At 34.3% G+C, this 22,458-nt stretch overlaps 1 protein-coding gene across 5 annotated transcripts in view; it reads left to right on the top strand.

Moving 5' to 3' along the window:
* The window catches only part of RYa-R (RYamide receptor), a 417,850-nt gene extending 409,291 nt beyond the window's left edge, over positions 1–8,559 (top strand). For 4 of the 5 annotated variants that reach the window (XM_067763183.1, XM_067763184.1, XM_067763185.1 and 1 more), the window contains exons 5-8: positions 1,859–1,927; positions 2,029–2,263; positions 5,533–5,630; positions 8,321–8,559. In XM_067763183.1, the coding sequence (XP_067619284.1) occupies positions 1,859–1,927; positions 2,029–2,263; positions 5,533–5,630; positions 8,321–8,359 (441 nt within the window). In that variant the 3' untranslated portion in view covers positions 8,360–8,559. The remainder of the gene's footprint in view (positions 1–1,858; positions 1,928–2,028; positions 2,264–5,532; positions 5,631–8,320) is intronic. The other variant, XM_067763187.1, reaches the window with a different exon arrangement.
* Positions 8,560–22,458: the final 13,899 nt, after the last annotated feature.

The raw sequence follows: 22,458 nt of genomic DNA on the forward strand, positions 1-22,458 counted from the left end.
CTTGATGTAGTGAAGAAAAGACAATATTTCTAGCAAAAACGAATAAGTAGAAAACAAAATTGTGTACATAAATACTGCTTATATAGCAACTTAATTGAATGTGAAGAAGCTCGCGACATTTAGTTCCACGTATTTCGAGATACTTCTTGAGAGGCTGAGAGAATTCTCGGGTTTCGAAATTTTCGCTTGTGATCGAGAAGAAATCGTTAGCTCTTATCTAATTACTAAGGTAGTGACGGCCGCCGAAATTGACATTTGACATTTAGAAAGTTTTATGTAAAAATAACAAAATCGGATAGAAATCACGCCAACCTTTTGTACCCACCTTCAGTCTGTCCGTTTACAAAATAACTTAAGTGAAAATTGGCCGAAATATAATCCTTTGTACTATAGGTAAATCTGAGGAAAGTTGGTTAACGACGACGCCCACTTTATTTAAGGATTCAAGGGGTTGGTAGCGAAATTTATAGCTTCTCCAACCCGATTGTAAACCTCACCTAGAATCCTGTTTATTAAGAAATCCAGGCTCTGGTGGCTCATAGAAAAAGGAGTGGATCGGGCTGACCTAAAAGGTTCCATGTGGTTTCGAGATGGTCGGGCTTGTACTTGATGGTGCTTTTTACCGGAGCGTACTGAATCTATTTCGTCGAAGGATCGTCAACATTGATAACACTTCCCAAAACCTTCGCGGAGTTTCCTAATCACTACACCAACAACAAAACCCCACTTTATTAAAAAAATTTGCTTTTATGTCTTGACCCTTATAAAATGTTAAATTTGTTTATGACATATTACTACATTTCAATTATGGATATGCAAAATACGCGCAAACAAAAAAAAATTGCTTTTTGTAATTGATATTAGAGAAAAATTGTAAGTCTACAAACGGCGATGGTTACTAGGTCATATTTCTGAATTTCACTTCTTCATCAGCTAGCTTTTCGGGAGCTAAGCGTTGAACTCGAATCTCCAACATTCACATCAGTGCAAGCCTTTAGCTGCTAAGCCATGTGAATGTCCCGTTGTTCGCTGTACAATTGGTCTCTAAGACCACGGAATGATATTGTTGTTGTTGTAGTAGCGAAAAGGACACTCCCCTAAGGCCTTGGGGAGTGTTATCGATCCTGATATTCCTTTGCCGGATGCAGATCCGGTACGTTCCGGAAACAAGCACCATTAAGGTACTAGCCCGACCATCTCGGGAACGATTTGGTATGACCACATGAAACCTTCTAGGCCATACCGCCCTCTCACCCCCTAGATCCATACTAAACTTGGGGTCGCCAGAGCCTCGGCTGTCAAAGGAATAGGATTCGCCGCGGGTAGGTGAGGTTGATAATTTGGTTGGAGAAGCCATATATTGCGCTACACAACCACTTGAATCAATTTGATATTTATTTTTTTTATAATAGCTAGTACCGTTCCTGAATGAGCTAGTACGAAACTATTGCGATTGGCTGAAGGGTAGGTGTTAGCACAATCAGCAACTGTAACCAGCAAGGAAAATTTTCCAATCCATTGAGTCGTTTTGAGGGCTTCGTATAATCCCTAACCACGCTGTATGCCTAGAAGGCGTCAAAGTAAATAACAAAATCTAATCATGCAACTAATGCTAACATCAATTTATCATTACTCTATAATTGGATTTTTTTGTGATATTGAGAAATTGTGAGGATATCTGCAGCATTAAACTTTGTTATATCACTCCAACGACAGTGTTTTTTTCCCATTTGACAATTGATTAATTATGGTTAAACTGTTTTGTTTTTTCATATTAATTAACCTCTGTTGTCAACAAATGCATATACAAAGTTTGCTCGGTATATATTAAACTTTTCTTCTTTTATTATATTTACAGATGATTAAGATGATGGTAACGGTTGTTATCGTATTCATTATCTGTTGGTTGCCTTTCAATGTTCTTGTGGTGAGTACCAAAAAATTTTGTTTATATGTTAACCAATTGAAGCAATATCGCATAGGTTTATACTTAAGTATTTTCTTTGCCTTCCTTCATCCTCTTTACAGCTTTTACTCAACGATGATGATTTCAAAATGTGGGAGCCTTTACCATATTTCTGGTTTGCATTCCATTGGCTTGCGATGTCACATAGCTGCTATAATCCCATCATCTATTGTTACATGAATGCTCGGTTTCGTGGTGGTTTCCTGCAGATAATATATCGTGTTCCAGGTTTGCGTCGTTGCTGTTGTGTGCGTCGCTATTTACGCAATCGAGGCGAACGAAATTATGATGCTACTGGTGAGATGATCTTCAAATTCAATGCTGATAATGGTGGAAGTCTGTTGAGGAAACCTAAAATACGAATTAGGTGCTAACCTATTCAGGATTTTTTCCCTTTGTCTGTTAAGTTTCTTTTGTTACTATTTAAAGGATTTCCATCTCTTTTGGTTGTTACTATAAGTAGAGTAAAATTAGAATTCTTTAGCATGTTTTAATATCTTATTTATTTCCATTTTTTGATTTTGCATGTAATTTGTACAATAAGACTTCTAAACCTGAAACATTTTCTAATATTTCGTTCGAAAATTTAATTATTTAAAAAAACTTTGACTAGTAGAAAAGGTTCTGTTGTTTAGTAACTATGCTGCCCGAATACAAGAGACCCATCAGAAGTAGTGCATAGCTCGCCATTCTGATGTAATACTTTTCCACATTAACCAACTCTTACTGAATTTTGTCGGGAAATTCGGTGTCCAACTCGAACTTTTTGGTTAGGACATTGAACCTGCTGGTGTCTTTTACAGAACATTTAGCGTCTTCCTGATGTTTGGTCAGTATGTAACAGCCCACAGTTTGAAACCTACTTAAGATGCCACGCCATTGCTCCTCCTCCCCGAAAGCCCTGGGGGTGTTATGGATGTCTTTTGCCGGATGCAGATCCGATACGTTCCGGTCACAAGTACCATTAAGGTATTAACCCGACCATCTCAGGAGCGATTTCCACACGAAACCTTCTAGACCATAGCGCACTCCCACCCCCTAGATCCACGAGGAACTTGGGGTCACCAGAGCCTTGGCTGTTAAAGACACAGGATTCGCCAAGTATATATTGCGCTGGCAATCTCTTGAAAGGGTTGCGCTACACAGCCCCTTGCATCAATTTGGCATATTACTCGCCCCTTACGACATTTAACCTGCCTCGGAAATATTCTAAGCCCTCTAACACGCTGGGTTTAAACTTAGCCATGAGCGCTGTTAAGATATTTGAGTGAATGCATACCTCACATCCTCTAACTTAGTCCTCCATAAGAGCTTACAGGCATTCTTTATAATCTTCCACTTGGAAGATAATATAAAAGATGGAAAAACGAAATGTCAGCGACACGTTAAGTTGCTCACATAAGACCCCAGCGCACACACCGCTGTGCATTTAAGACGCGTCGGTGTAAAGTGAAACTACGTCCTCCCTATGTACCAGGTCACCCCTCCACTCTTGAGGAAAACTTAACCTTATAATACCTGTAAAAACTAAGTGATTACGTGTAACAATCTGATGACGGAGCCACACCGGCAAGCATTCCAAAAATACAACTGTGGACATATGCATCGAGTTCCAACAGTCAGACTTTTAATGCCGAACAAGCTGCAGTTGCAAGTATCTGAAATTGCACAGCTATTAGGTTAAGGAGTTAAATTTGTGCGTCAGCTGGTTATGACCCTAGTGCACCTGTTACCCTTCCGAAGGCTGTTCATCTTTTTAATAGTGTACTGTTTGTCCATGTACGGTACTACAGCTCCCACTGCAATATGGGCCTGACGACAGCCGTGTATAGTTACATCCTGATTTTGGGTTTTAAACACAGTTTATGCTTTCGATTAATTTTCATCAATGCATAATAAGCGCAAGATTTCAGGGCTAGATACATACAGAAGAGAACAAGTAGCAGTCCAATTTTATCAATAAGTGTTGTCTTAAATTCGTAACTAAAACTACACAAACCTACCTCAAAAACGTTGCGAATAGTGGAGCGTGTTTTAAATTAAATTGCACAATTTCAGTTACAAAATTCATGGCAATTTTTTGTTAAATTATCGAAAAAAAAAATTATTAAATTGACAAAAGTTCAAAAATATTACCACTGCAATTTTCATGTTCGCTGCTGTAGATATTCTGCACACGATATTTTAATGTAATTTCCAAACAAATATTATTTATGAGACGTGCTGGCAAGTTAAGTTAAAGCGAATGTTATTTTAGGCAAAAGCACCACATTATTATAGACGTTTTTTCTCAAATTTTGTTTGCAGACATTATTTTTGTTTGTTATTGGTTTATTAAAAGTTAGATCAAATATATTAAAATGAATATGACAGAAATTAAAATTGGCATACGCATCTGTCTGTGATGAATTTAAATGTAAGAAAGTAATCTGTGGAATAAATAAAACCAATTATGCAAATCGACAGCTAAAACCGCAAACTTATTTTAAGTTACAGCCATAAATTTGAAATAATTTTGTTTTTATCGGAATTTCCAGCAAACAAATTATTTATCAAAAGAAGAAGACAATTTTTAAATATCTGTTTTATACTTCGTGAATCTTTCCTACCTGTGTACGTGTTGACTTTGCGTCAACATCAAACACCTTTTTACTTTAACGAGTCATTCGACAGTCATTTCGGTGTACTAAATTATCTTTACTTACTCATTGGAACTGACTCGTGGCTCAGATGCATTGTGTGTAGATCGTATTGAGTGTTCTTTAATTTTGTTTTCATGTATACCTCCATTTATTGAGTTTATATGGGCGAGTGTGTATATGTGGTAGTTGTATGATGGTGGTCCTCAAATCGAATAAATGTTTATTTCCTGTCTCACTTCTGCAGACTGTAACGCGTGGGTCAAAAATTTCATATTTAAATTTGGGTAACAGAATGAGACGGTTGAAGGGTAACTTGTGTCAAAGTTGAGATTTTTCAATGGAGATTCAAAAACTTAAATTGAGTTTCAAAACCCAAAATCGATGGCAGTATAGTTGGTGATATCACATATAAATTTAATCTCAGTTGGAAAGGGTAAGCGAATACAAGCTTTAGATTATCACTTTAAGAATTAATTTTTTAAAATTCTTATGAACGTTAATCACTGTGCGTTACTACTTGAAAGTTTTCTATAGAAACAAAAATTAATAAGAGTTATCATAACATACTTAAATGCGTACTGTCGACTATGGGTATATGAAATCTATAAAGTAAATTTCTATTTTATTTTGTAAGTCTCCGGGGAGATGTCTAAGCTTTGACCACTGTGTGCTACCGTTTAACCGTCTCAAATCGGAACCAAATTTTGTATGTGATATTTTTAATATATATACTACCATCTGAAGGACTGACACTGTGAAATCATTTATTTGGTCTATAAGGACAACCCCAATGTGTATATCCATTACTGAGTTAAATTTACCATTTACCTATTTATGCGTATCATTTACATGAATATAGCTCTTTAAGAGTTACTAGTTTTATTTACTAATCAAATCTTAACTGTTTTATTGCATCTAACAAAGGCACGGAAGACACATTCCACTTGCAACGAGTCAACACCTCAACCACATACATCAGCACGCGAAGAAAACTTCGGGGGAATTCTATGCAAATGGTAAAAGTAAATATTTCACCTCTATAATATATGTTATTTTTTCGAATTATTAGCTTTTTCGCGCTATTCCGGCATTGTATTATTAACATTCTAATTAAATCTTTTAGTTTAAGAGATATATTGTTAAAACGGTTTTTGGTTCTGCCTGCGTCTATATTCAGCATCTCTCAGCCCTTTTTGAAAATCATTAGACTAGCCTTACTACCTTGTTTAAGAACAGCGTTCCTTTAAAATTCGTACACAGCTTTTTTCACCAACTTGGTATTACAGTTAGTCCACATCTCTCTATTCGTCCGGAAAATTCAGTACAAAGATGTCTACGAATTTTGGGAATGACACAAGTTTTCTATATTTATAGGCCTTTTTCGGGAATCATTTTGGATCTTTTGGAAATATTGGCTGGACTCTTAAGAGATCAGTTGGCGCTATTTACGAAATGATTTCGAACTGTTTAGAGATTTTGATGAGCAATCGAGAAAGTTTTTATCGAAGACCAGCCGATGTCACTTCTATAAAAAATAAATAATTTGACGATAACAAAAACATAACACCGCTATTAAAAAATCGGTAACACATCGCACATAGATAGATTTTCAAGTTTTAGGCGGCCAAATTATTTTATTGCTATTATATCTTCTTAAAACTGTTTATTAAATGAAAAATTATAATAATTTGTATAATTCATCGGTCGTATTAAAAAAAAAAAAATAGATATTACATTGTGTAACACTAAAAAAAAAACCTGGGAAGTGAGGCTGTTTTTCTTGTTGTACAGCAAGAAGTGTAATAACTTAGTTCTGTCTTTATCTAGGGTAAATTTTTAATTGGTTTTATGAAAAATGATAATAATTTGTGTAACTAGTCAGTTATATTAGAATAGATATTACACTGTGTAACACTAAAAAATACCTGCGCAGTGAGGCTATTTTTTATGCTGTACAGCAACAAGGGTGTATCAAACCCTCTATCGAACCCCCTATCTGCAAGTACATATCTGCAGCTAAATTCAATGCAGTTGGCAAGCTAATTATTCCAAGTACCATGTTCGAAACTAACTTTCACTTGGACGGACTTGGAAACATACCAAAACTGGTTTTGAGCACAAAAAAAAACTAAAAACATTTTTTAACATCTTAAATAAAATAGGTTCTTTATCAATTTATAACTTTTAAAAATCATCAAAAATCAAAAATTGTGGTTTTCGAAATATCTGAACCTTACATATTTACTTCCTCACCTTACAGAACACGACACGTCATTTAAACGTGTCAATATTTCCTTTGAAAAAGTATTCAACTTTTTGGCTGAGCTCATTTAGGACTTAAGATTATCCTAAGGTCGTCATATGGGTGTAGTATAAGCTTATCTATGTTGTGCTCCATATACGCACCCTTCAATAGATCGCCATATCAATTTAAAAAACCAATTGAAAAAACCGGTGTTTTAGGTTTTTTTGATCCAAAACTCATATTTTCAGCCATATATCCGATATTCGTTATATATCCCAAGCGTAAGGTTTGTATGATACCCACATTGCGAAAACAAATTTTTCATCTATCTGGGTCTCATTTCGAAAACTATATCGGAAACTGGTTGATATATCCAAATGGGTTCATCACAACAGCACTAATTAACGCTTTTGGTGTGGTACTCATACTGTAGTATCAGATTTGGGTCATTTCTGGGTCCATATTTTGGTCGATATCTCAGAAACCGGCAGAAATATTCAAACGTAAGACATCGCCTAATGTATAAGTTAGCAGATTTTGGCCTCTCTGTATGTATAATTCAGACGATTTTCCCGAAATCCGTTAGGATTTCACAGCGAAAATACAGCTTTTGATATTCATATTATACAAACAAACAGATTTTAACAATGTCAGTGTCACAATTATGTTCCACATCTATAGTATATGTTGAGATATCGGAATGTGGCGAAAATTGTATGCCTTCTACTTGATTCTGCACTAATAATAATATTATTTTTTTTTTTTTTTTGATGTAAGAAAGAAATCAAAATACGCCTCAGAAAAGAAATTTTCAAAAATTTACACCATTCTGAAACATCTCTAACTTTGCGATACAAAACAAATGCGTATCATATTCTCGAGTTTCTGATTTTTTCTTGTGAATGTTTCTGAGATTGGTTTGCATAGTTTCAGTATCAAAATTTATAGAAAGTTGTTCTTAATTCATTGAAATTTGATAAAAAATGCCACTTCAATTTAAGTAATCGCTGCCGTATGTAAAATATACCAAAACCCAAAACTATAGCTAGATCCATTAGAAATTTCCAACATGGCATTATTGCGCACTTCTACGAACTGCAGAGCCTAAAAGTATGCAACTGATTCATTGACAATTCTTTAAATAAAGCCAAGTCATAAAGCAATAACTAAGTCTTACAGAAGCTCTACCACAGTAATAAAGCTATTTTCAAAGGCAATCAAATAAAAATCCATATCAATTCATTCATAGCCGAATAAATACATGCACACTTAAGCCACGCAGTCGAATAAACGTTATTTAAATCGATATTGTGTACGCATTCAGGCATAGTTATTTATAGACTTTAAACATTTATGACTATACTTATTTAAACTTTCAATAAACATATGCATATAAGTATTTACATATGTACGTTTGAACTTGCACTTAAGTACTTATTTCCTATTTTCTTTTCTTCTTCATTTCAGAGTCAATTTTCATGTGCGGAGGGCACAGTGTTGCGGTAGTGCCAGCACCATAAACACATTCACTCACACAATAAAACACCGCCCACAAATATCAACAAAAATACAAATATTCAGCGAGCAGAATCCACAGAATATGAAGAATGATGGATTAATTTTTAGTAGTAAGCAAGCAAACGAATAACCACGTAGTACTTTAAAACTTTAATGTAACTCACATAAATATATAAAGGTGTGAAACAGCAAAATTTGTTAGAAAACTTGTAAAGCATACAAGCATGTACATTAAGCTCGGTTGATTTGCATGGACGAAAGTTAACCCATATCGCATCCACTAAGCATACCCAAAAAAATAATTTTCGAGTCTGCAAAAAAAAATGACGAAAGGGTCAATTTTTCGACCAAAACACTCCCCAAAACCCAAAAAATATTTTATTTTTTCTTCAAAAAACTGTTGTAAAAACATTGGCGATAGCAGTTTGAAAAAAAAATTTTTTGGGTTTTGGGGTGTTTTGGTCGAAAAATTTACCCTCTCGTCATTTTTTTTGCAGGCTCGAAAATTATTTTTTTGGGTATGCGTAATGGAACTTTTTTTGCTGAGCCCAAATCCTATCGAAAAATCAATGGCGCGATATCGGTTAATAATAAAGAGTAGGTGCCAGGGCGTATGAGCGATTCATACTTCACAATGCATATACAAATACAAACAGTCCGTTACCAAAGTTAGTAAGCATATACATATATGTCTTTGCATTACATAATCAAGGCAATGTAAGTTGTGGTTTGAAATTTTATACGAAATTCCGGAAAATTAGACCAAGTTTAAAATTTTTTTTGAGTTAGCATTTTTTTAGCGGATCTTCCCAATTTTTGCCTTACAAATTGCTAAATGCCATTCCGTTCTTTACTTTTCGTCTGAGTGAGCGTGCAGTGTCACCCTCGGCTCAGCAACAATATATTCGGGCTTATTTGGTTGAGCTGGAAATATATAAATAGTCCTCAATGTTGGCTCCTGGCTACTATCTAGCGGTTTGGTGGAGTTGGGGGAGGCATTGATTCCATAATCTGGAATAAGGGAAAGTTTTTGCATTACCAGCAGGAATCAATGTGTATTAAATCTAAAAATTATTTTGTACCTGGCGTGTTGCATTAAAAACCCAAGAAAAATATAACGAAAAATTATAAACTAACGGATTTTGAAAAAGACTATAAAATAACGGAAGAAATGTAATGGCATGGCAACACGCCACAGTGCAATAGAAACATAGAAATAAAAGAGGATAACCTGGCGTACGCGAACAAAGCTTCTTCGAAAAATATGCTCTGCTTCTGCTCCGGCTATGAATATGAATACAGTATAGAGTAGAACAATTGCATAAGAATTGATGGTAACGCTTTGGCGCTGCTATGCGCTACGTCGTATATTAGAGCGCAGTAAATAGGAGAATAAAAACTACGAACGGTATGCTATTTGTAGCGGAGCGGTAAGGGTGGTCGCGCCCTGCCTTCCGTGCTGGTTTCACAGTTATGATAGTCGTCGTTTCATCCTCTAGCTCAAACAAAAATGATAGATTTGTGTAACGGATATATTTAACTTATTTGTGTGATAGAGTAGACCAATGTGTACCGCATTGTAACCAATGAGAGCTCGTAGGCCTCCTCTGCTTATTTTTATTGAATTTGACTAATACTCTTGTTGCTGGAAGTATACCATTATTTGTCTGCTTTGTTGCGGGCATTGTATCCAATGCTGGTGGAACTGCTTCATTTCCCAACAACTTATGGTTTCCTTGGTATGTGTCTTTGTGAGCCCACAAAGGGTCTCTGCTCTGCACAATGCTGCTAAAGAACCCTTCTTAGCTAGGTAGTCTGTCAGTTCATCATCTTCATGTACCTGATGCCCGAAAAGCCATCCTAACAAAAACTTTTTTTTTAACTGCTAGATCATTTAGTACTTCAATACATTTATCCACTAACTCAGAAGTATTTGTGTAAGAATTTCATTATGCATATTTATGCGATAGCACCATTTCACAATTTGTTATTAAGCTCGTACTACTAACTTTGATACGTGAAAGGCCCTAAATATATAGTGATATCATTTCGATGTTTACAAAAAATAGAACAAACTCATTCGATATCCAAACAAATGAAGGTCAGTTGAATGGATTAAATTATTTTTATTTTAGGAAACTCTTCTTCATACTATTCCATTCAGTAGTTTCGTGCGGTAGTTTCTGAGATTACCTATTTCGTAAATTTAAGACTAAGTTTTATGTACATACATATGTAAGGGTAAAGGAATCTGAAAAGACATGCTTCAGATGTTTATATAATTTCTAGTAATTATTTTGATTCAATTTCTTGCTTTAAAGGCGAAAACATCGTGCGTGGAATAATGAAATTCGGTTTCTTATTTCAAATCAAATATATTCTTACGCCTCGATTCTGAGCGTTACCGGTAAAGTAGTTCCCAGAACATTATGTAACCGAATATCGCTACCAGTTCTTATATCCGCGATTCTGGCCCAAGTGGTAACGCTGTCATTACCGAAAAACTCACCAGTGTCTGTGGAGAAATTTGAAAGGTAGTTCTCTTCGCTTTCACTGTTGCCACTTTGGTAATTTCGGCCAAAAATGGTCCCTTCCATTCCGATTTGGTCCGCTGGTCCCTTTTCTTCAATTCTTTATCCTTTTTAGGCAGTAGCCACGATTGGTACTTTTCTTTCTTTTTCACTCAGGTAAAAATTCACAATATTGCCCAAAAATTCGCCACACTTTCGTTAGCTCCCATATAATTTTGAATTTACCTCAATGGAACTCTCACCATAAAAAATTGCTCAGTCAATAAAATGTACCAGAACAATAACATTTCACCTAGGATATAATTTATGCCAGGCATTAAAAAGAAAAGTGTTGGCAAACACATTGCCGTTAATTGTTGATAATATAACCGAATAATCAAAAAAACTCTTGTTTCATAATAATATTAATAACGGCTAGATATTTCGATCCGTTATCCAGCACTATGTAAATATATGAAAATAAAAATTGCTTCTCTCCTAGCATAGCTTATAGCGAGCACTCTGCCGTGAGCCTAACACTTTCAATACTTCAACAAGGAAATTCTATGCATTACTTCTGGTTTGGCACGTTGATATTTAAATCTTTCTCACACAGCTCAATGAGGTTAAGGAATTCCAGGACTATTGTGGTGTTAAGCCACGCAAGGTAATTGAAAACTAAGTATCTTGGCACAAGAAATATTTTAACTCGAAGACAGAAGGAAGCAAATGCAAAGGAGATTTGATTTCGGAAGAAATGTTTTGTATAAAATTATTCCCGTAAGTGCTAGCAGAACCCCTGAGACCTGGGATCAAAACTCACACTTACTGAATATAGGCTCTGATATGAAGTTTAAACGTTAAGGGAACAAGAAAGCATCTATAAAAATAGCACTAACAAAATTGCCTAGTTTCATTTATGATTTACTGAGTTTTCCACATACATAGTTCGGCAACACCAGAACGCAAATGTTGAACCATTTCTTACTAAAACCTAACTGCACTATACATTTTATTGCATTGCAATCAAACATAATGCTAGAACCAAAAGCTTTGTGACCAAAACTTGGTTCACAACGTTTGGTTTGTAGACTTATCCTATGTCAAAATATAGTACCATTTTTGGTTGCATCCACATATATTCGTTTGTTCAGCTTGAGTTAAAGGAAAATCTACACTATGTTCAGTAAAATTTTATATGGAAACATCCTAATAAAATAAAACAAAAATTTGTTTTTTTTTCGATTAATTTTGGTCCCAAATGAAAACATGGTGTGGCAACCGTATTCGCTTTACCGAAAATGTCTCACTTGTAGAAACGAGGTTAACGAATAAACGGGACGATGTATATATGCATATTATGAAAGTTAGGTTTCTACATAGGTATATTGTAATTTATTCTGTGAAAGTAAATAATGTAAACAAATATTTATAGCAAGAGGCAACACTTTTTTACTATTATCTTTACTTATTTGCGCTTACAATTCTTTATTTTTCAGTTCTGCCTTTTTCTAAACAACAGATGTTGTGTGGTTATTTCAATGTAATTACCTGCTTTTGTAGGTAAAAAATTATCCGGCTACTTTAGCGGGTAGAATACCAAAAGGGTGTAAAAGTTGCTACATGATTTCGTTACCGTAGTGAAGAATGTTGTTACCACACTAGAATCGGGGCGTTAAGTAAAAGTTGTCTCGAATTCAAACCTGGTACTTTCAAAATTTTAAGAAAACATCGCATTTTCATTAATTTCACACTCATTGCTCGCAATCCCACGATTGAATTAATACATTCATTTCAAAAGCTCTTTCTACCTAACCACCCCACCACCACTCTATTTATCTGAATATTTTCGTTCAATTCATAGGGTTTAAAATCGTTTATTGTTAAATGATGTCAGCAGGCTCTTAGCGACTCTGCAGTTCTGCAATCACTTCCATCTACTGTTTTTCTGCTAATATACACACTCCTTGATATGTAACTGTGGTGCAAAAACCTCGTTCGCACCGACGCCATAAATCACTCGTATTTCGGTCCATGTGACTTGTCACGTAACAGCTCCAATCATATAGGCAGGTAACTTATGAGGATGTTAAGCCTATTTATGAGGATGTTAAGGCCGTTTGACAAGACCGTTTGGATGGTATTAGCTTCCACTTCATACTCGGTGACGCCAGCATTTCTGATTATTTCAAACTAACAGACCATTATTAAAAACTCGTGCTTTTGGTAATAGTGGTAAAGAGCGCTATTAACGCTTATCATTCAGCTATTCTTCTCTGTAGAATTCCACTGATCACTTCGAGGCATAGTCTCGATACCAGCATTACAACTTTATATAACTATAATTCTTAATGAAAATTGCAGGGTCCATGATAACACTCTCTTAAAAAAAAAAAAAATTCAGGCCCATTATTGCCAGGGCAAGACTGGAAATATAAGAAGTGATATAGCTGTCAGATCTAGTAGCAGGAAGTGGCATAGGTCCTAGAAAGATTCTAGCATTTTTCAAGAGGACGGAGCTATTTTATAACATAAGTCCGGGCATTGATATGGTTTTGTCCTCATGGACCTCACAGCTCAGCCTAACCTAACCGAAATTAACCTAACCTAGTCCCATTAACAAATGATGTCACTGTACAAATATTCCTATGACCATTCACATGTATTAGTAACACTTGAATGCTCACATCGTTCCACCACAAATAAAATATAAGCTTTTCAATAACATGAAATGGATGAAAACTAATGTTGCTCGTTAAAAAATATCTGAAGGTAAAACCGATGACGTTAAATTTAAGTTAAGAATATGTAAAACTAAATGAAGTAATTAAGACTTGCGTTTTTCCCAGAGCACATGAATATATCTGCGTATACAAATGGGACATTCCATGCCTACTCATACTGACGATAGATTTAGCATCACTGATTTAACTGAAATTTGGACATACTTATTTGAGTACCCTTCAAAAAGAAACCTGTTTCGAAGGAGAAAAGAAGTTTGCAACATTTTTTTTTTTTTAATTTATATGCAGAAAAAATGCATCGATGTAATGAGTTGGCATGGACTGCCCCTTGTTCATCTATATACTAGTACTTATTTATATGAGTAATCTGATATTTAAACTATGTAAATATTTGAAAAGTATACATAATAACGGAGTTGAGGATTTTATGCAAATGGTCTGGCAATATTGCATTGTATACTTGCATAGCATATTTTTACAATAAACAAACAAAATATGGGCAAATCCCAAAAACTTTTACTTTTTTGGATACTCAGGTTTTACACACGTGCAAAAAACTTAAGGCCAGAGAAAAGTACAAGGACATTAAACTTGACCTTTTGACTATCCGATCTGATGATTTTAAATATCAAGAAAGTTGACAGTAAGTTTTTGCAGAACTTCGAAACGTAAAAAACTTCGATTTTTACACTTTTTCAAGCGATACCCTTGATTTTTTTTTTGAATTTTTTCGATAAAATTTTGAGGCATCGCTGAAACGCTATGGAATTTAAACTGAATGTTGTTTTTGAGACGGATACTCTAACAGTATGAGCAAAATTAATGTGCCCCGCCAATACTCAAAACTATCATCAATGAAAATAGCGATACTTTTTTTTTGTCATTTTCAATATTGACAGTTTTTTGCTTATAGCTTTTTGAGGCAATTGAGCGCCTTGTTGGACGGCCATAACCGTTTAGACGGTTAAGCACCAATTAAGTAAGTAAGTAAGAGTATTGAAAGTTGGATTATGCACGATAATAGCCCATCAGAGACTAAAAATACCTGGGGCTTCAAATTCGATGTGCCCCTTTCAGTTTTGAAGGTAGAGACAGAAAAGTGAAAGCACTTGGTTGCGTAAATTTCTTTCAGAAGCATGTTTTTTTGTGGGCACAGCTACAATTTTACTTTTATCACTTCATACCCGTTTGTTACTTTTTTCTCTACACCAATGTAGTATACCATCAATTGCCTCATCTTGGAATATTCACGCAAGGAAAGTTATTGATGTTTGTACATGGGGCAAATATACGAAATTTCCGACAAAAAGTGTAGAAAAAAGTTTTTTTTTTTTTAAACAGGTTTTATTTAAAATTAGATGAAAAGAAACAGAAATTTGGTACAAAACTTAAAAAAAAAAAAAAAAAATTTGGTACACGTTTTGACGATGGCTGGTTTTTGGCGAAAATTTGGTATATTTGCCCCATATACAAACATCAATGACTTTTCTTACGTGAATATTCCAAGATGAGGCAATTGATGGTATACTACATTGGTGTAGAGAAAAAATTAGCAAACGGGTATGAAATATTTGACGGTTACCCGGTTTCATATTTTTGCCGATATCTCTAAAACCGCGTTTCTGGTATCAACAAAATTTTCTCTACATATACGCCACATAGATATGCACATCCTGATAGAATTTCAACCCAATCGGTTAAGAAGTGTTTAAATAAGGAAAGAAATTTAAGGTTTTCCGGGTTTATATTTTTATCAATATCTCAAAAACCGGATCTCGGGTATTAAAAATTTTTTACTTAAACATACTTCGTTCACATATCTATATGTTTTTAAAGTTTTAAAAGAATCGGTAGAAAGGTGTTAAAATAAATGTGTTGCAAACTTTGCGGTAAAAAATATTTGGCGGTTATTCGGTTTTATATTTTTACCGATATCTCGTGTATCAAAAAAATTTTACGTAGCTAATAGCTGCATATATCTCCATAGTTTGTTAAAATTTCGATATAATCGGTACAGAAGTGTTGAAATAACTGTATATTTAACATTGCGACCTCAATTTATATATATTTTGCTCGATCTTTTGACTATATCTTTTTGAGGCATTATGTAAGACGAGTAACGACGATGCACTATAGCTCCAATTTACCCGTCAATGTTCCTAACAAAAAGATATTTGCGTGATACCATGTTTCAAAAAAAAAATTGTTTCTCTAAAAAACCAAAGTTTGGCGGATTTCCGCATATACGTGTTTGCATTTGTTACGTCATTGCAAATACCCCCCTATATGCCTCGTAGTTTATATTTTCAATATTGAATAGCAAAATGTGGAAGAAAAAATTGTAAGCTAAAAAGGTTACTCACGTTCCGTAGCTTTTAACTGCTATACCAACGTTTCCAACGTCAAACACACAAAATTCTGAACTCCCTTAATAGCTTTTTCTTTTCTGGTATAAGTGATACGCTTTTTTTACGCTGCGCAAGGGTTGTAAATATATTTTGTTCAATTCTAAAAAACAGGCAACGCTTTTACGTGGTGTTTCATTCTTCTGTGAAAATTGTTACCTGCTCACACCCAAAAGCGTTACATTTTTACCCAGCATAAAATAACGGTGTTACCCTGCTAGACCAGCTGATCGCGACAATTCATTTTCGTAACTTCACAGTTTTTTAGTGAAAGAATTGAAATGGAGGCAACAATCGCTAAAGATTTTCATTATTATTGACATCGCGATTGTCAGAATGAGCTGATACAAAAGAAAACACTACAAGTTTAAAAAAATTTAAACTCGAATAAAAGTCGTTTGCAACTTCTTTTGTATACAGGATATGACTGTGTACTTAATTTTAGTACTTATTTGGTAATTTTAGTAATATGCTACATATTATTTTAAAAACAAAAAAAATATATATATATACATATTTGTCTAAGCACTCACATATGTAAATATATTCATAGATATAACTAAATGTAGAAATTTGATATAATCTAAAAAATTTGAAGCTCAAATTCAGCTGGACTCATATTGATTTTAGTGAAAGCAAAACACCAAAGGATTTGATTTCAATAAACAACGAATGCTTTATGACTTTTATCATTTTGAAAATACTTAAATGATTATAAATAGCCAGCTGATCCTGCGGTACTGGTAAATATTATAAGTAGGCAAAATAATTATTAACTAGCTTCAATCTTTCCAGAAAACAACCATATTTTGATAACCGGACAAATGGTCTGTGAGATTTCGTAACCTTCAAAACTATTTGATAACTGTATATAGGTTCAGAATTTATGCTTCAAAGCATATACTTTTGAATCTAATCCAAATAGAGCCGTAAAATGTATGCCCAAGTTGTAAAACTACATATGTTCTGGGTAATTTCCTGTGCAATGCATTAATACATATGTATAAGGAAATAAAAACTGTTAAGTTATCAAAGTTATTATTTAATTAATATTTAATAAATGTGCAAACAAATTAGGCAGGTTTTTTTAATATTCTTAACTGGTTAGCTACCATTGTGATTTGAAATCATTTCCGTAATGCAAAAATATTATCGAAATGTCAACAATATGTTGTGCTCTGTCAGCGCTCATTTTCGCTAGCCTAAGTAGTCTGCAGACAAAAGAACTGGTATGTGATGTCTTTTATCTATAGTGGAGAGGTAAAAAGTCGTAACCAAATGGCCCAAATGGAGCTAATATCATTTTAAAACTTTACCCCGTCTTCTCAACCTTCTGGCAAAGTATCGTAACTCAAATATTATTAGTTGCCAACACTTTTAAATTTGAAAATGTTCTATATTCAAATATCATTCAGGCAAAAATTTTATATCGCAGAGGTGGTTTATTGTTCTACCACAATAGAGTCAAGGGGCAGACAAGTGGCATGTTGAAAAATTGACCCTTCACCAAAACTATGATGACATACCAGAAATTGATTACGGTTGGCGGAACTCAGACATTCAATGTAAACTTTATACATGATAATTTCATGATCGTTGAAGTGCAAAAATCTTTTCTGTCTATATAGAGCTGGATTCCCCGATAAGTATAAATTAACTGCAGGCATTGGGTAAGTGTAGGGTTAGGTAGTCGTATGGTATATGGGGAATATAGAATGTAAGTGCAAGCGTAGTGTGAGGTATTGCTACGCTGTTTAGGAAGAGAACGTAAGCGTAGAACAAATGTGGGCGTTGTATATGGTATTGCTTCACTGTATGGGGAACACAGAGTGTAAGCGTTAGTGTAATCACTACGCTAAGGTATAAAGTGGGTACAATGAACATTCATAGTGAACGAAATCAGACAGCAAATAAGGGAAAAGCAAAGCAACGCGTGTTTTCAATTCGCTATTAAAGTGTTAACGGTAATTTAACAACTACATATATCAGTTTGTTAACGTCGAGGCTTATCACTTTCTAATCGACGAGTTATCGAAACGATTTAGGTGTGTTATCGACGAGGTATATACGATTTATCTATTTGTAATCGTAGTGTTAAAAATTTGCTATTGATAAGAAAGGTAATCAAAGAACTACCGATTTTTTATCGACGAGTTATCGGTTTAATGTTAGAAAGTAATCGATTTTTTATCGGATTTTTTCAAAACGTTATCGATTTTTTATCGGAAAAATACCGTAAATATATAGATTTGGTATCAAAAAGTCATAGGTTTATTACCAAAAAGTTATAGATATTTTATCGATAAAATACCGATTATTTATAAAATTTGTATCGATATATTACCACAAAAATATAAAGCTCACGACCTGTTATCGAAAAGCTAAATTTGACTAGAGTTTAACCTTGCCAGTTTGTTCGATAACATCAAATTTTGCTGCTCATATCAGCTTGAGCGGCCGAAGTGGCTGGGTTAAACTCTAGTCAAATTTGCAAATTATCACACTAAAACTAAACTCAAAGGCACTTAAATTCAAAGTCAACAAATTCCATTTGAATAAGCAAGTTATTGTGATAAGAGAAGCTTGCTTAAATCCAAATAAAATAAATTACGCTTGTGAACAAAGATACCCTGCAGGAAATATGAGATAGAGGTAGTTTGTTGGCTTGACTCACCATAGGTACCCGACTCAAAAGATGGGACAAGTCAAATTAAAATATTTTTTTAAGATACCAGTCTCAACCCATTAGTATGTAGATATCATGTATTTTGTATTGTAAGTGAAGTTCTATGAACCAAATTGTATAGGAAAACAAACAAAACTTAATCTCAAATTAAACTCTTTATCCGTTATTCCTTACACTGAATGGGTTAAACAAAGACAGGGGTCACCACTTGCTTTAAATTCAATCAACTGTGCCAGAAATATGAGTGCAGATGTGACTCAGGAAGCTCGAAATGTGTTTTTTACAATAATTGCATCAAATTAAATACTACAAGTTACCACATCGTTTTATACAATCAGGGCATGTAAGCTACCAAATTCTGATTTTCTCCATGCCAGCTGAAGCATCGACTGTCAGTTTAAAGCAAGGAAAAAGTATAAACCAAAGTAAGCTGTTGATTTTCGTGTATTCACAATATATCGTGGCGATTTTTTCTACAAAATATTCACCTTCATTGGTTAAGCTGGGAGCTGGCCACCCTGTGCAGGTAAAAACGAAAATGTAAAATGAAGCAATTTTAGGGATTGCTGTGCTCCAGAAAAATTGTATTTTTACTGTTTTGTTGGTTTCCGTATATTCACAATAGATTTTTGGAATTTCTTATACAAAATATTTATATTTTTATTTCTCATAAACATTTTTTGCAATTTCTATGTCAAGATTTAAAAATCAAAGTTTAGCAGGAGACATTTTTCTCTGATTTTTCTCCATTTATATAAAGGAAGTGCTTAAAATTTTTTTATTTTATTTTTATTTTCTCCATTTCATACATTTTCTCGGCGTCCTATACTATCTGTGAAGTTTTACAGTTGTAGTTCAATGATAACTTACATAAAAATCAATTCCAAAACTGAATTAAGTTTGAAATTTCAAGTCTGTTGAAAATTTTCAAATTCTTATCTAACTATTTCGATCCGTGTGCCACCTAACGGTTTTTTTTCCTTCTGTTGTATTGTCACGGTGTTCCAACCTATTTGTAAAGTTTCACGTTTGTAACTCAATGAGAAGATACTTAAAAATCGATTGCAAGGTTTGTATGAAAAGCGGACAAACATTCAACCGACCTAATATAAAGGAAGTAAAAAGAGGATATATTTTTGGGCATTTAGTTTTAAGTCAATTCAGTATTCTTCCATGGCATAGGTAATTTCTTAACGGTATCTACAATAATATCCCACACAATCATCAATAACAAAAAGAGCATCAAAATCATCAAACAAAAGTGGTAACAGCCACAATGTAATGTTATAACTTCAAAGTGACATGATGAAACAAATGTCAGTGCGGTGTTTTGAAATGAGAGGAGTGCAGCTCATATTGTCATTCAGAATCTAAAAACAGATATGTAGTTTAGAGCAAAAAGTTAAATTTGCATAAACAAGAGCAGAATGTAGTATACACAACCGCACAGTGAAATTAAACCACAACAGAAAAACTTGATACAATGTTTTTTTTTTTTTTTGTTTTGTTGACGCAAATACTTAGTGCACGACAGCGTAAAACACCTAAAACTTCTTGTCACAACTGTTATTGTATTTTCAAAGGGAATAGTTACTCAAACTTGCAGCGCACATCCAATTCGTATGAAAGATGTTTCGCAATGGGTTTTATGGTAATGACCTTTTTTTTGGCAGAAACTGATTATGCAAAAACTTTGCACAAAACCAGCTGATCTTACATCTGCTTTACATCACTTTCATAGAACTAAAAATAATAAAAAATAGCCTAAATCCTTTCCATTTATGGGTTTAATCAGTTTGTTTTGACGTACTAAAGATTTGTAAAATACAAAAACAAACACGATACTAAAGGAAACAAGTAAGGAAGGCTAATTTCGGGTGTAAAAGAACATTATATACTCAGCTGAGAGTTTTGGAGACAAAATAAGGGATAATCACCATTTAGGAAAATGAACCTAGGGTAACCCTGGAATGTGTTTGTATGACATTCGTTTCAAATTGAAGGTATTAAAGAGCATTTTAAAAGGGAGTTGGCCATAGTTCTATAAGTCGACGCCATTTTCGGATATCGCCATAAAGGTGGACCAGGGGTGACTCTAAAATGTGTTTGTACGATATGGGTATCAAATGAAAGGTATTAATGAGGGTTCTAAAAGGGAGTGGCCCTTAGTTTTATATGTGAAGGCGTTTTCGAGATATCGACCAAAATGTGGACCAGGGTGACCCAGAACATCATCTGTTGGGTACCACTAATTTATTTATATATGTAATACCACGAACAGTATTCCTGCCAAGATTCCGAGGGCTTTTAATTTCGCCCTGCATAACTTTTTCATTATCTTCTACTTAACAAGGTAGGCGTCATACCCATTTTACAATGTTTTTTCTAAAGTTATATTCTGCGTCAATAAACCAATCCAATTACCATGTTTCATCCCTTTTTTCATATTTGATATAGAATTATGACATTTATTTTTTCATTTTTCGTAATTTTCGATATCAAAAAAGTAGGCGTGGTTATAGTCCGATTTCGGCCATTTTTTATACCATGATAAAGTGAGTTCAGATAAGTACGTGAACTAATTTTAGTAAAGATTTTTTCTCAAGTTATCATGTTAACGGCCGAGCGGAAAGACAGATGGCCGACTGTGTATAAAAACTGGTCGTGGCTTCAACCGATTTCGCCTATTTTCACAGAAAACAGTTATCGTCCCAGAATCTAAGCCCCTACCAAATTTCACAAGGATTGGTAAATTTTTGTTCGACTTATGGCATTAAAAGTATTCTAGACGAATTAAATGAAAAAGGGCGGAGTTACGCCCATTTTGAGATTTTCTTTTATTTTTGTATTTTGTTGCACTATATCATTACTGGAGTCGAATGTTGACATAATTTACTTTTATACTGTAAAGATATTAAATTTTTTGTTAACATTTGACGTTAAAAAAAAATGGTTTTAAAAGTGGGCGTGTTCGTCATCCGATTTCGCTAATGTTTATTTAGCACTCATATAGGAATAGGAGTAACGCTCTTGCCAAATTTCATCAAGATATCTTCAACGACTGCCAAATTACGGCTTGCAAAATTTTTAAATTACCCTCTTTCAAAAGTGGGCGGTGCCACGCCCATTGTCCAAAATTTTTCTAATTTTCTATTTCGTGTCATAAGGTCAACGCACATACCAAGTTTCATCGCTTTATCCGTCTTTGGTAATGAATTATCGCACTTTTTCGGTTTTTCGAAATTTTCGATATCGAAAAGTGGGCGTGCTTGTAGTCCGATTTCGCTCATTTTAAATAGCGATCTGAGATGTGCGCCCAGGAACCTACGTACCAAATTCCATGAAGATACCTCAAAATTTACTCAATTTATCCTGTTTACAGACGGAAGGACAGACGGACGGACATGGCTAAATGAATTTCTTTTTTCACCCAGATCATTTTGATCTCGCCGTTACGGATTACCGTTATGCGAATAGAGTTAATATAATCTGTGAGCTCTGCTCAGCTGAGTATAAAAAGCAACTCGGCGCACAGATGCCTATAGATATTCGTGTCAGTATATACGTGCATATCAATGTATTTTTCACAATGTCACTAATTTCCGAGAACATTGAAAAGGGCTAAGATATACTAAGTGCAAAAGAAAAGAAAATTTAGGTCGTGTAATTGAAATTTTGTATTTATGAAATCCTTATTTTAATATCTTCGGCTTACTTTGTTTTAAATCAGGGTCCTCCAAAA

The sequence above is a fragment of the Eurosta solidaginis genome, chromosome 1, assembly GCF_040869045.1.
Source record: "Eurosta solidaginis isolate ZX-2024a chromosome 1, ASM4086904v1, whole genome shotgun sequence".
Taxonomy (NCBI): domain Eukaryota; kingdom Metazoa; phylum Arthropoda; class Insecta; order Diptera; family Tephritidae; genus Eurosta; species Eurosta solidaginis.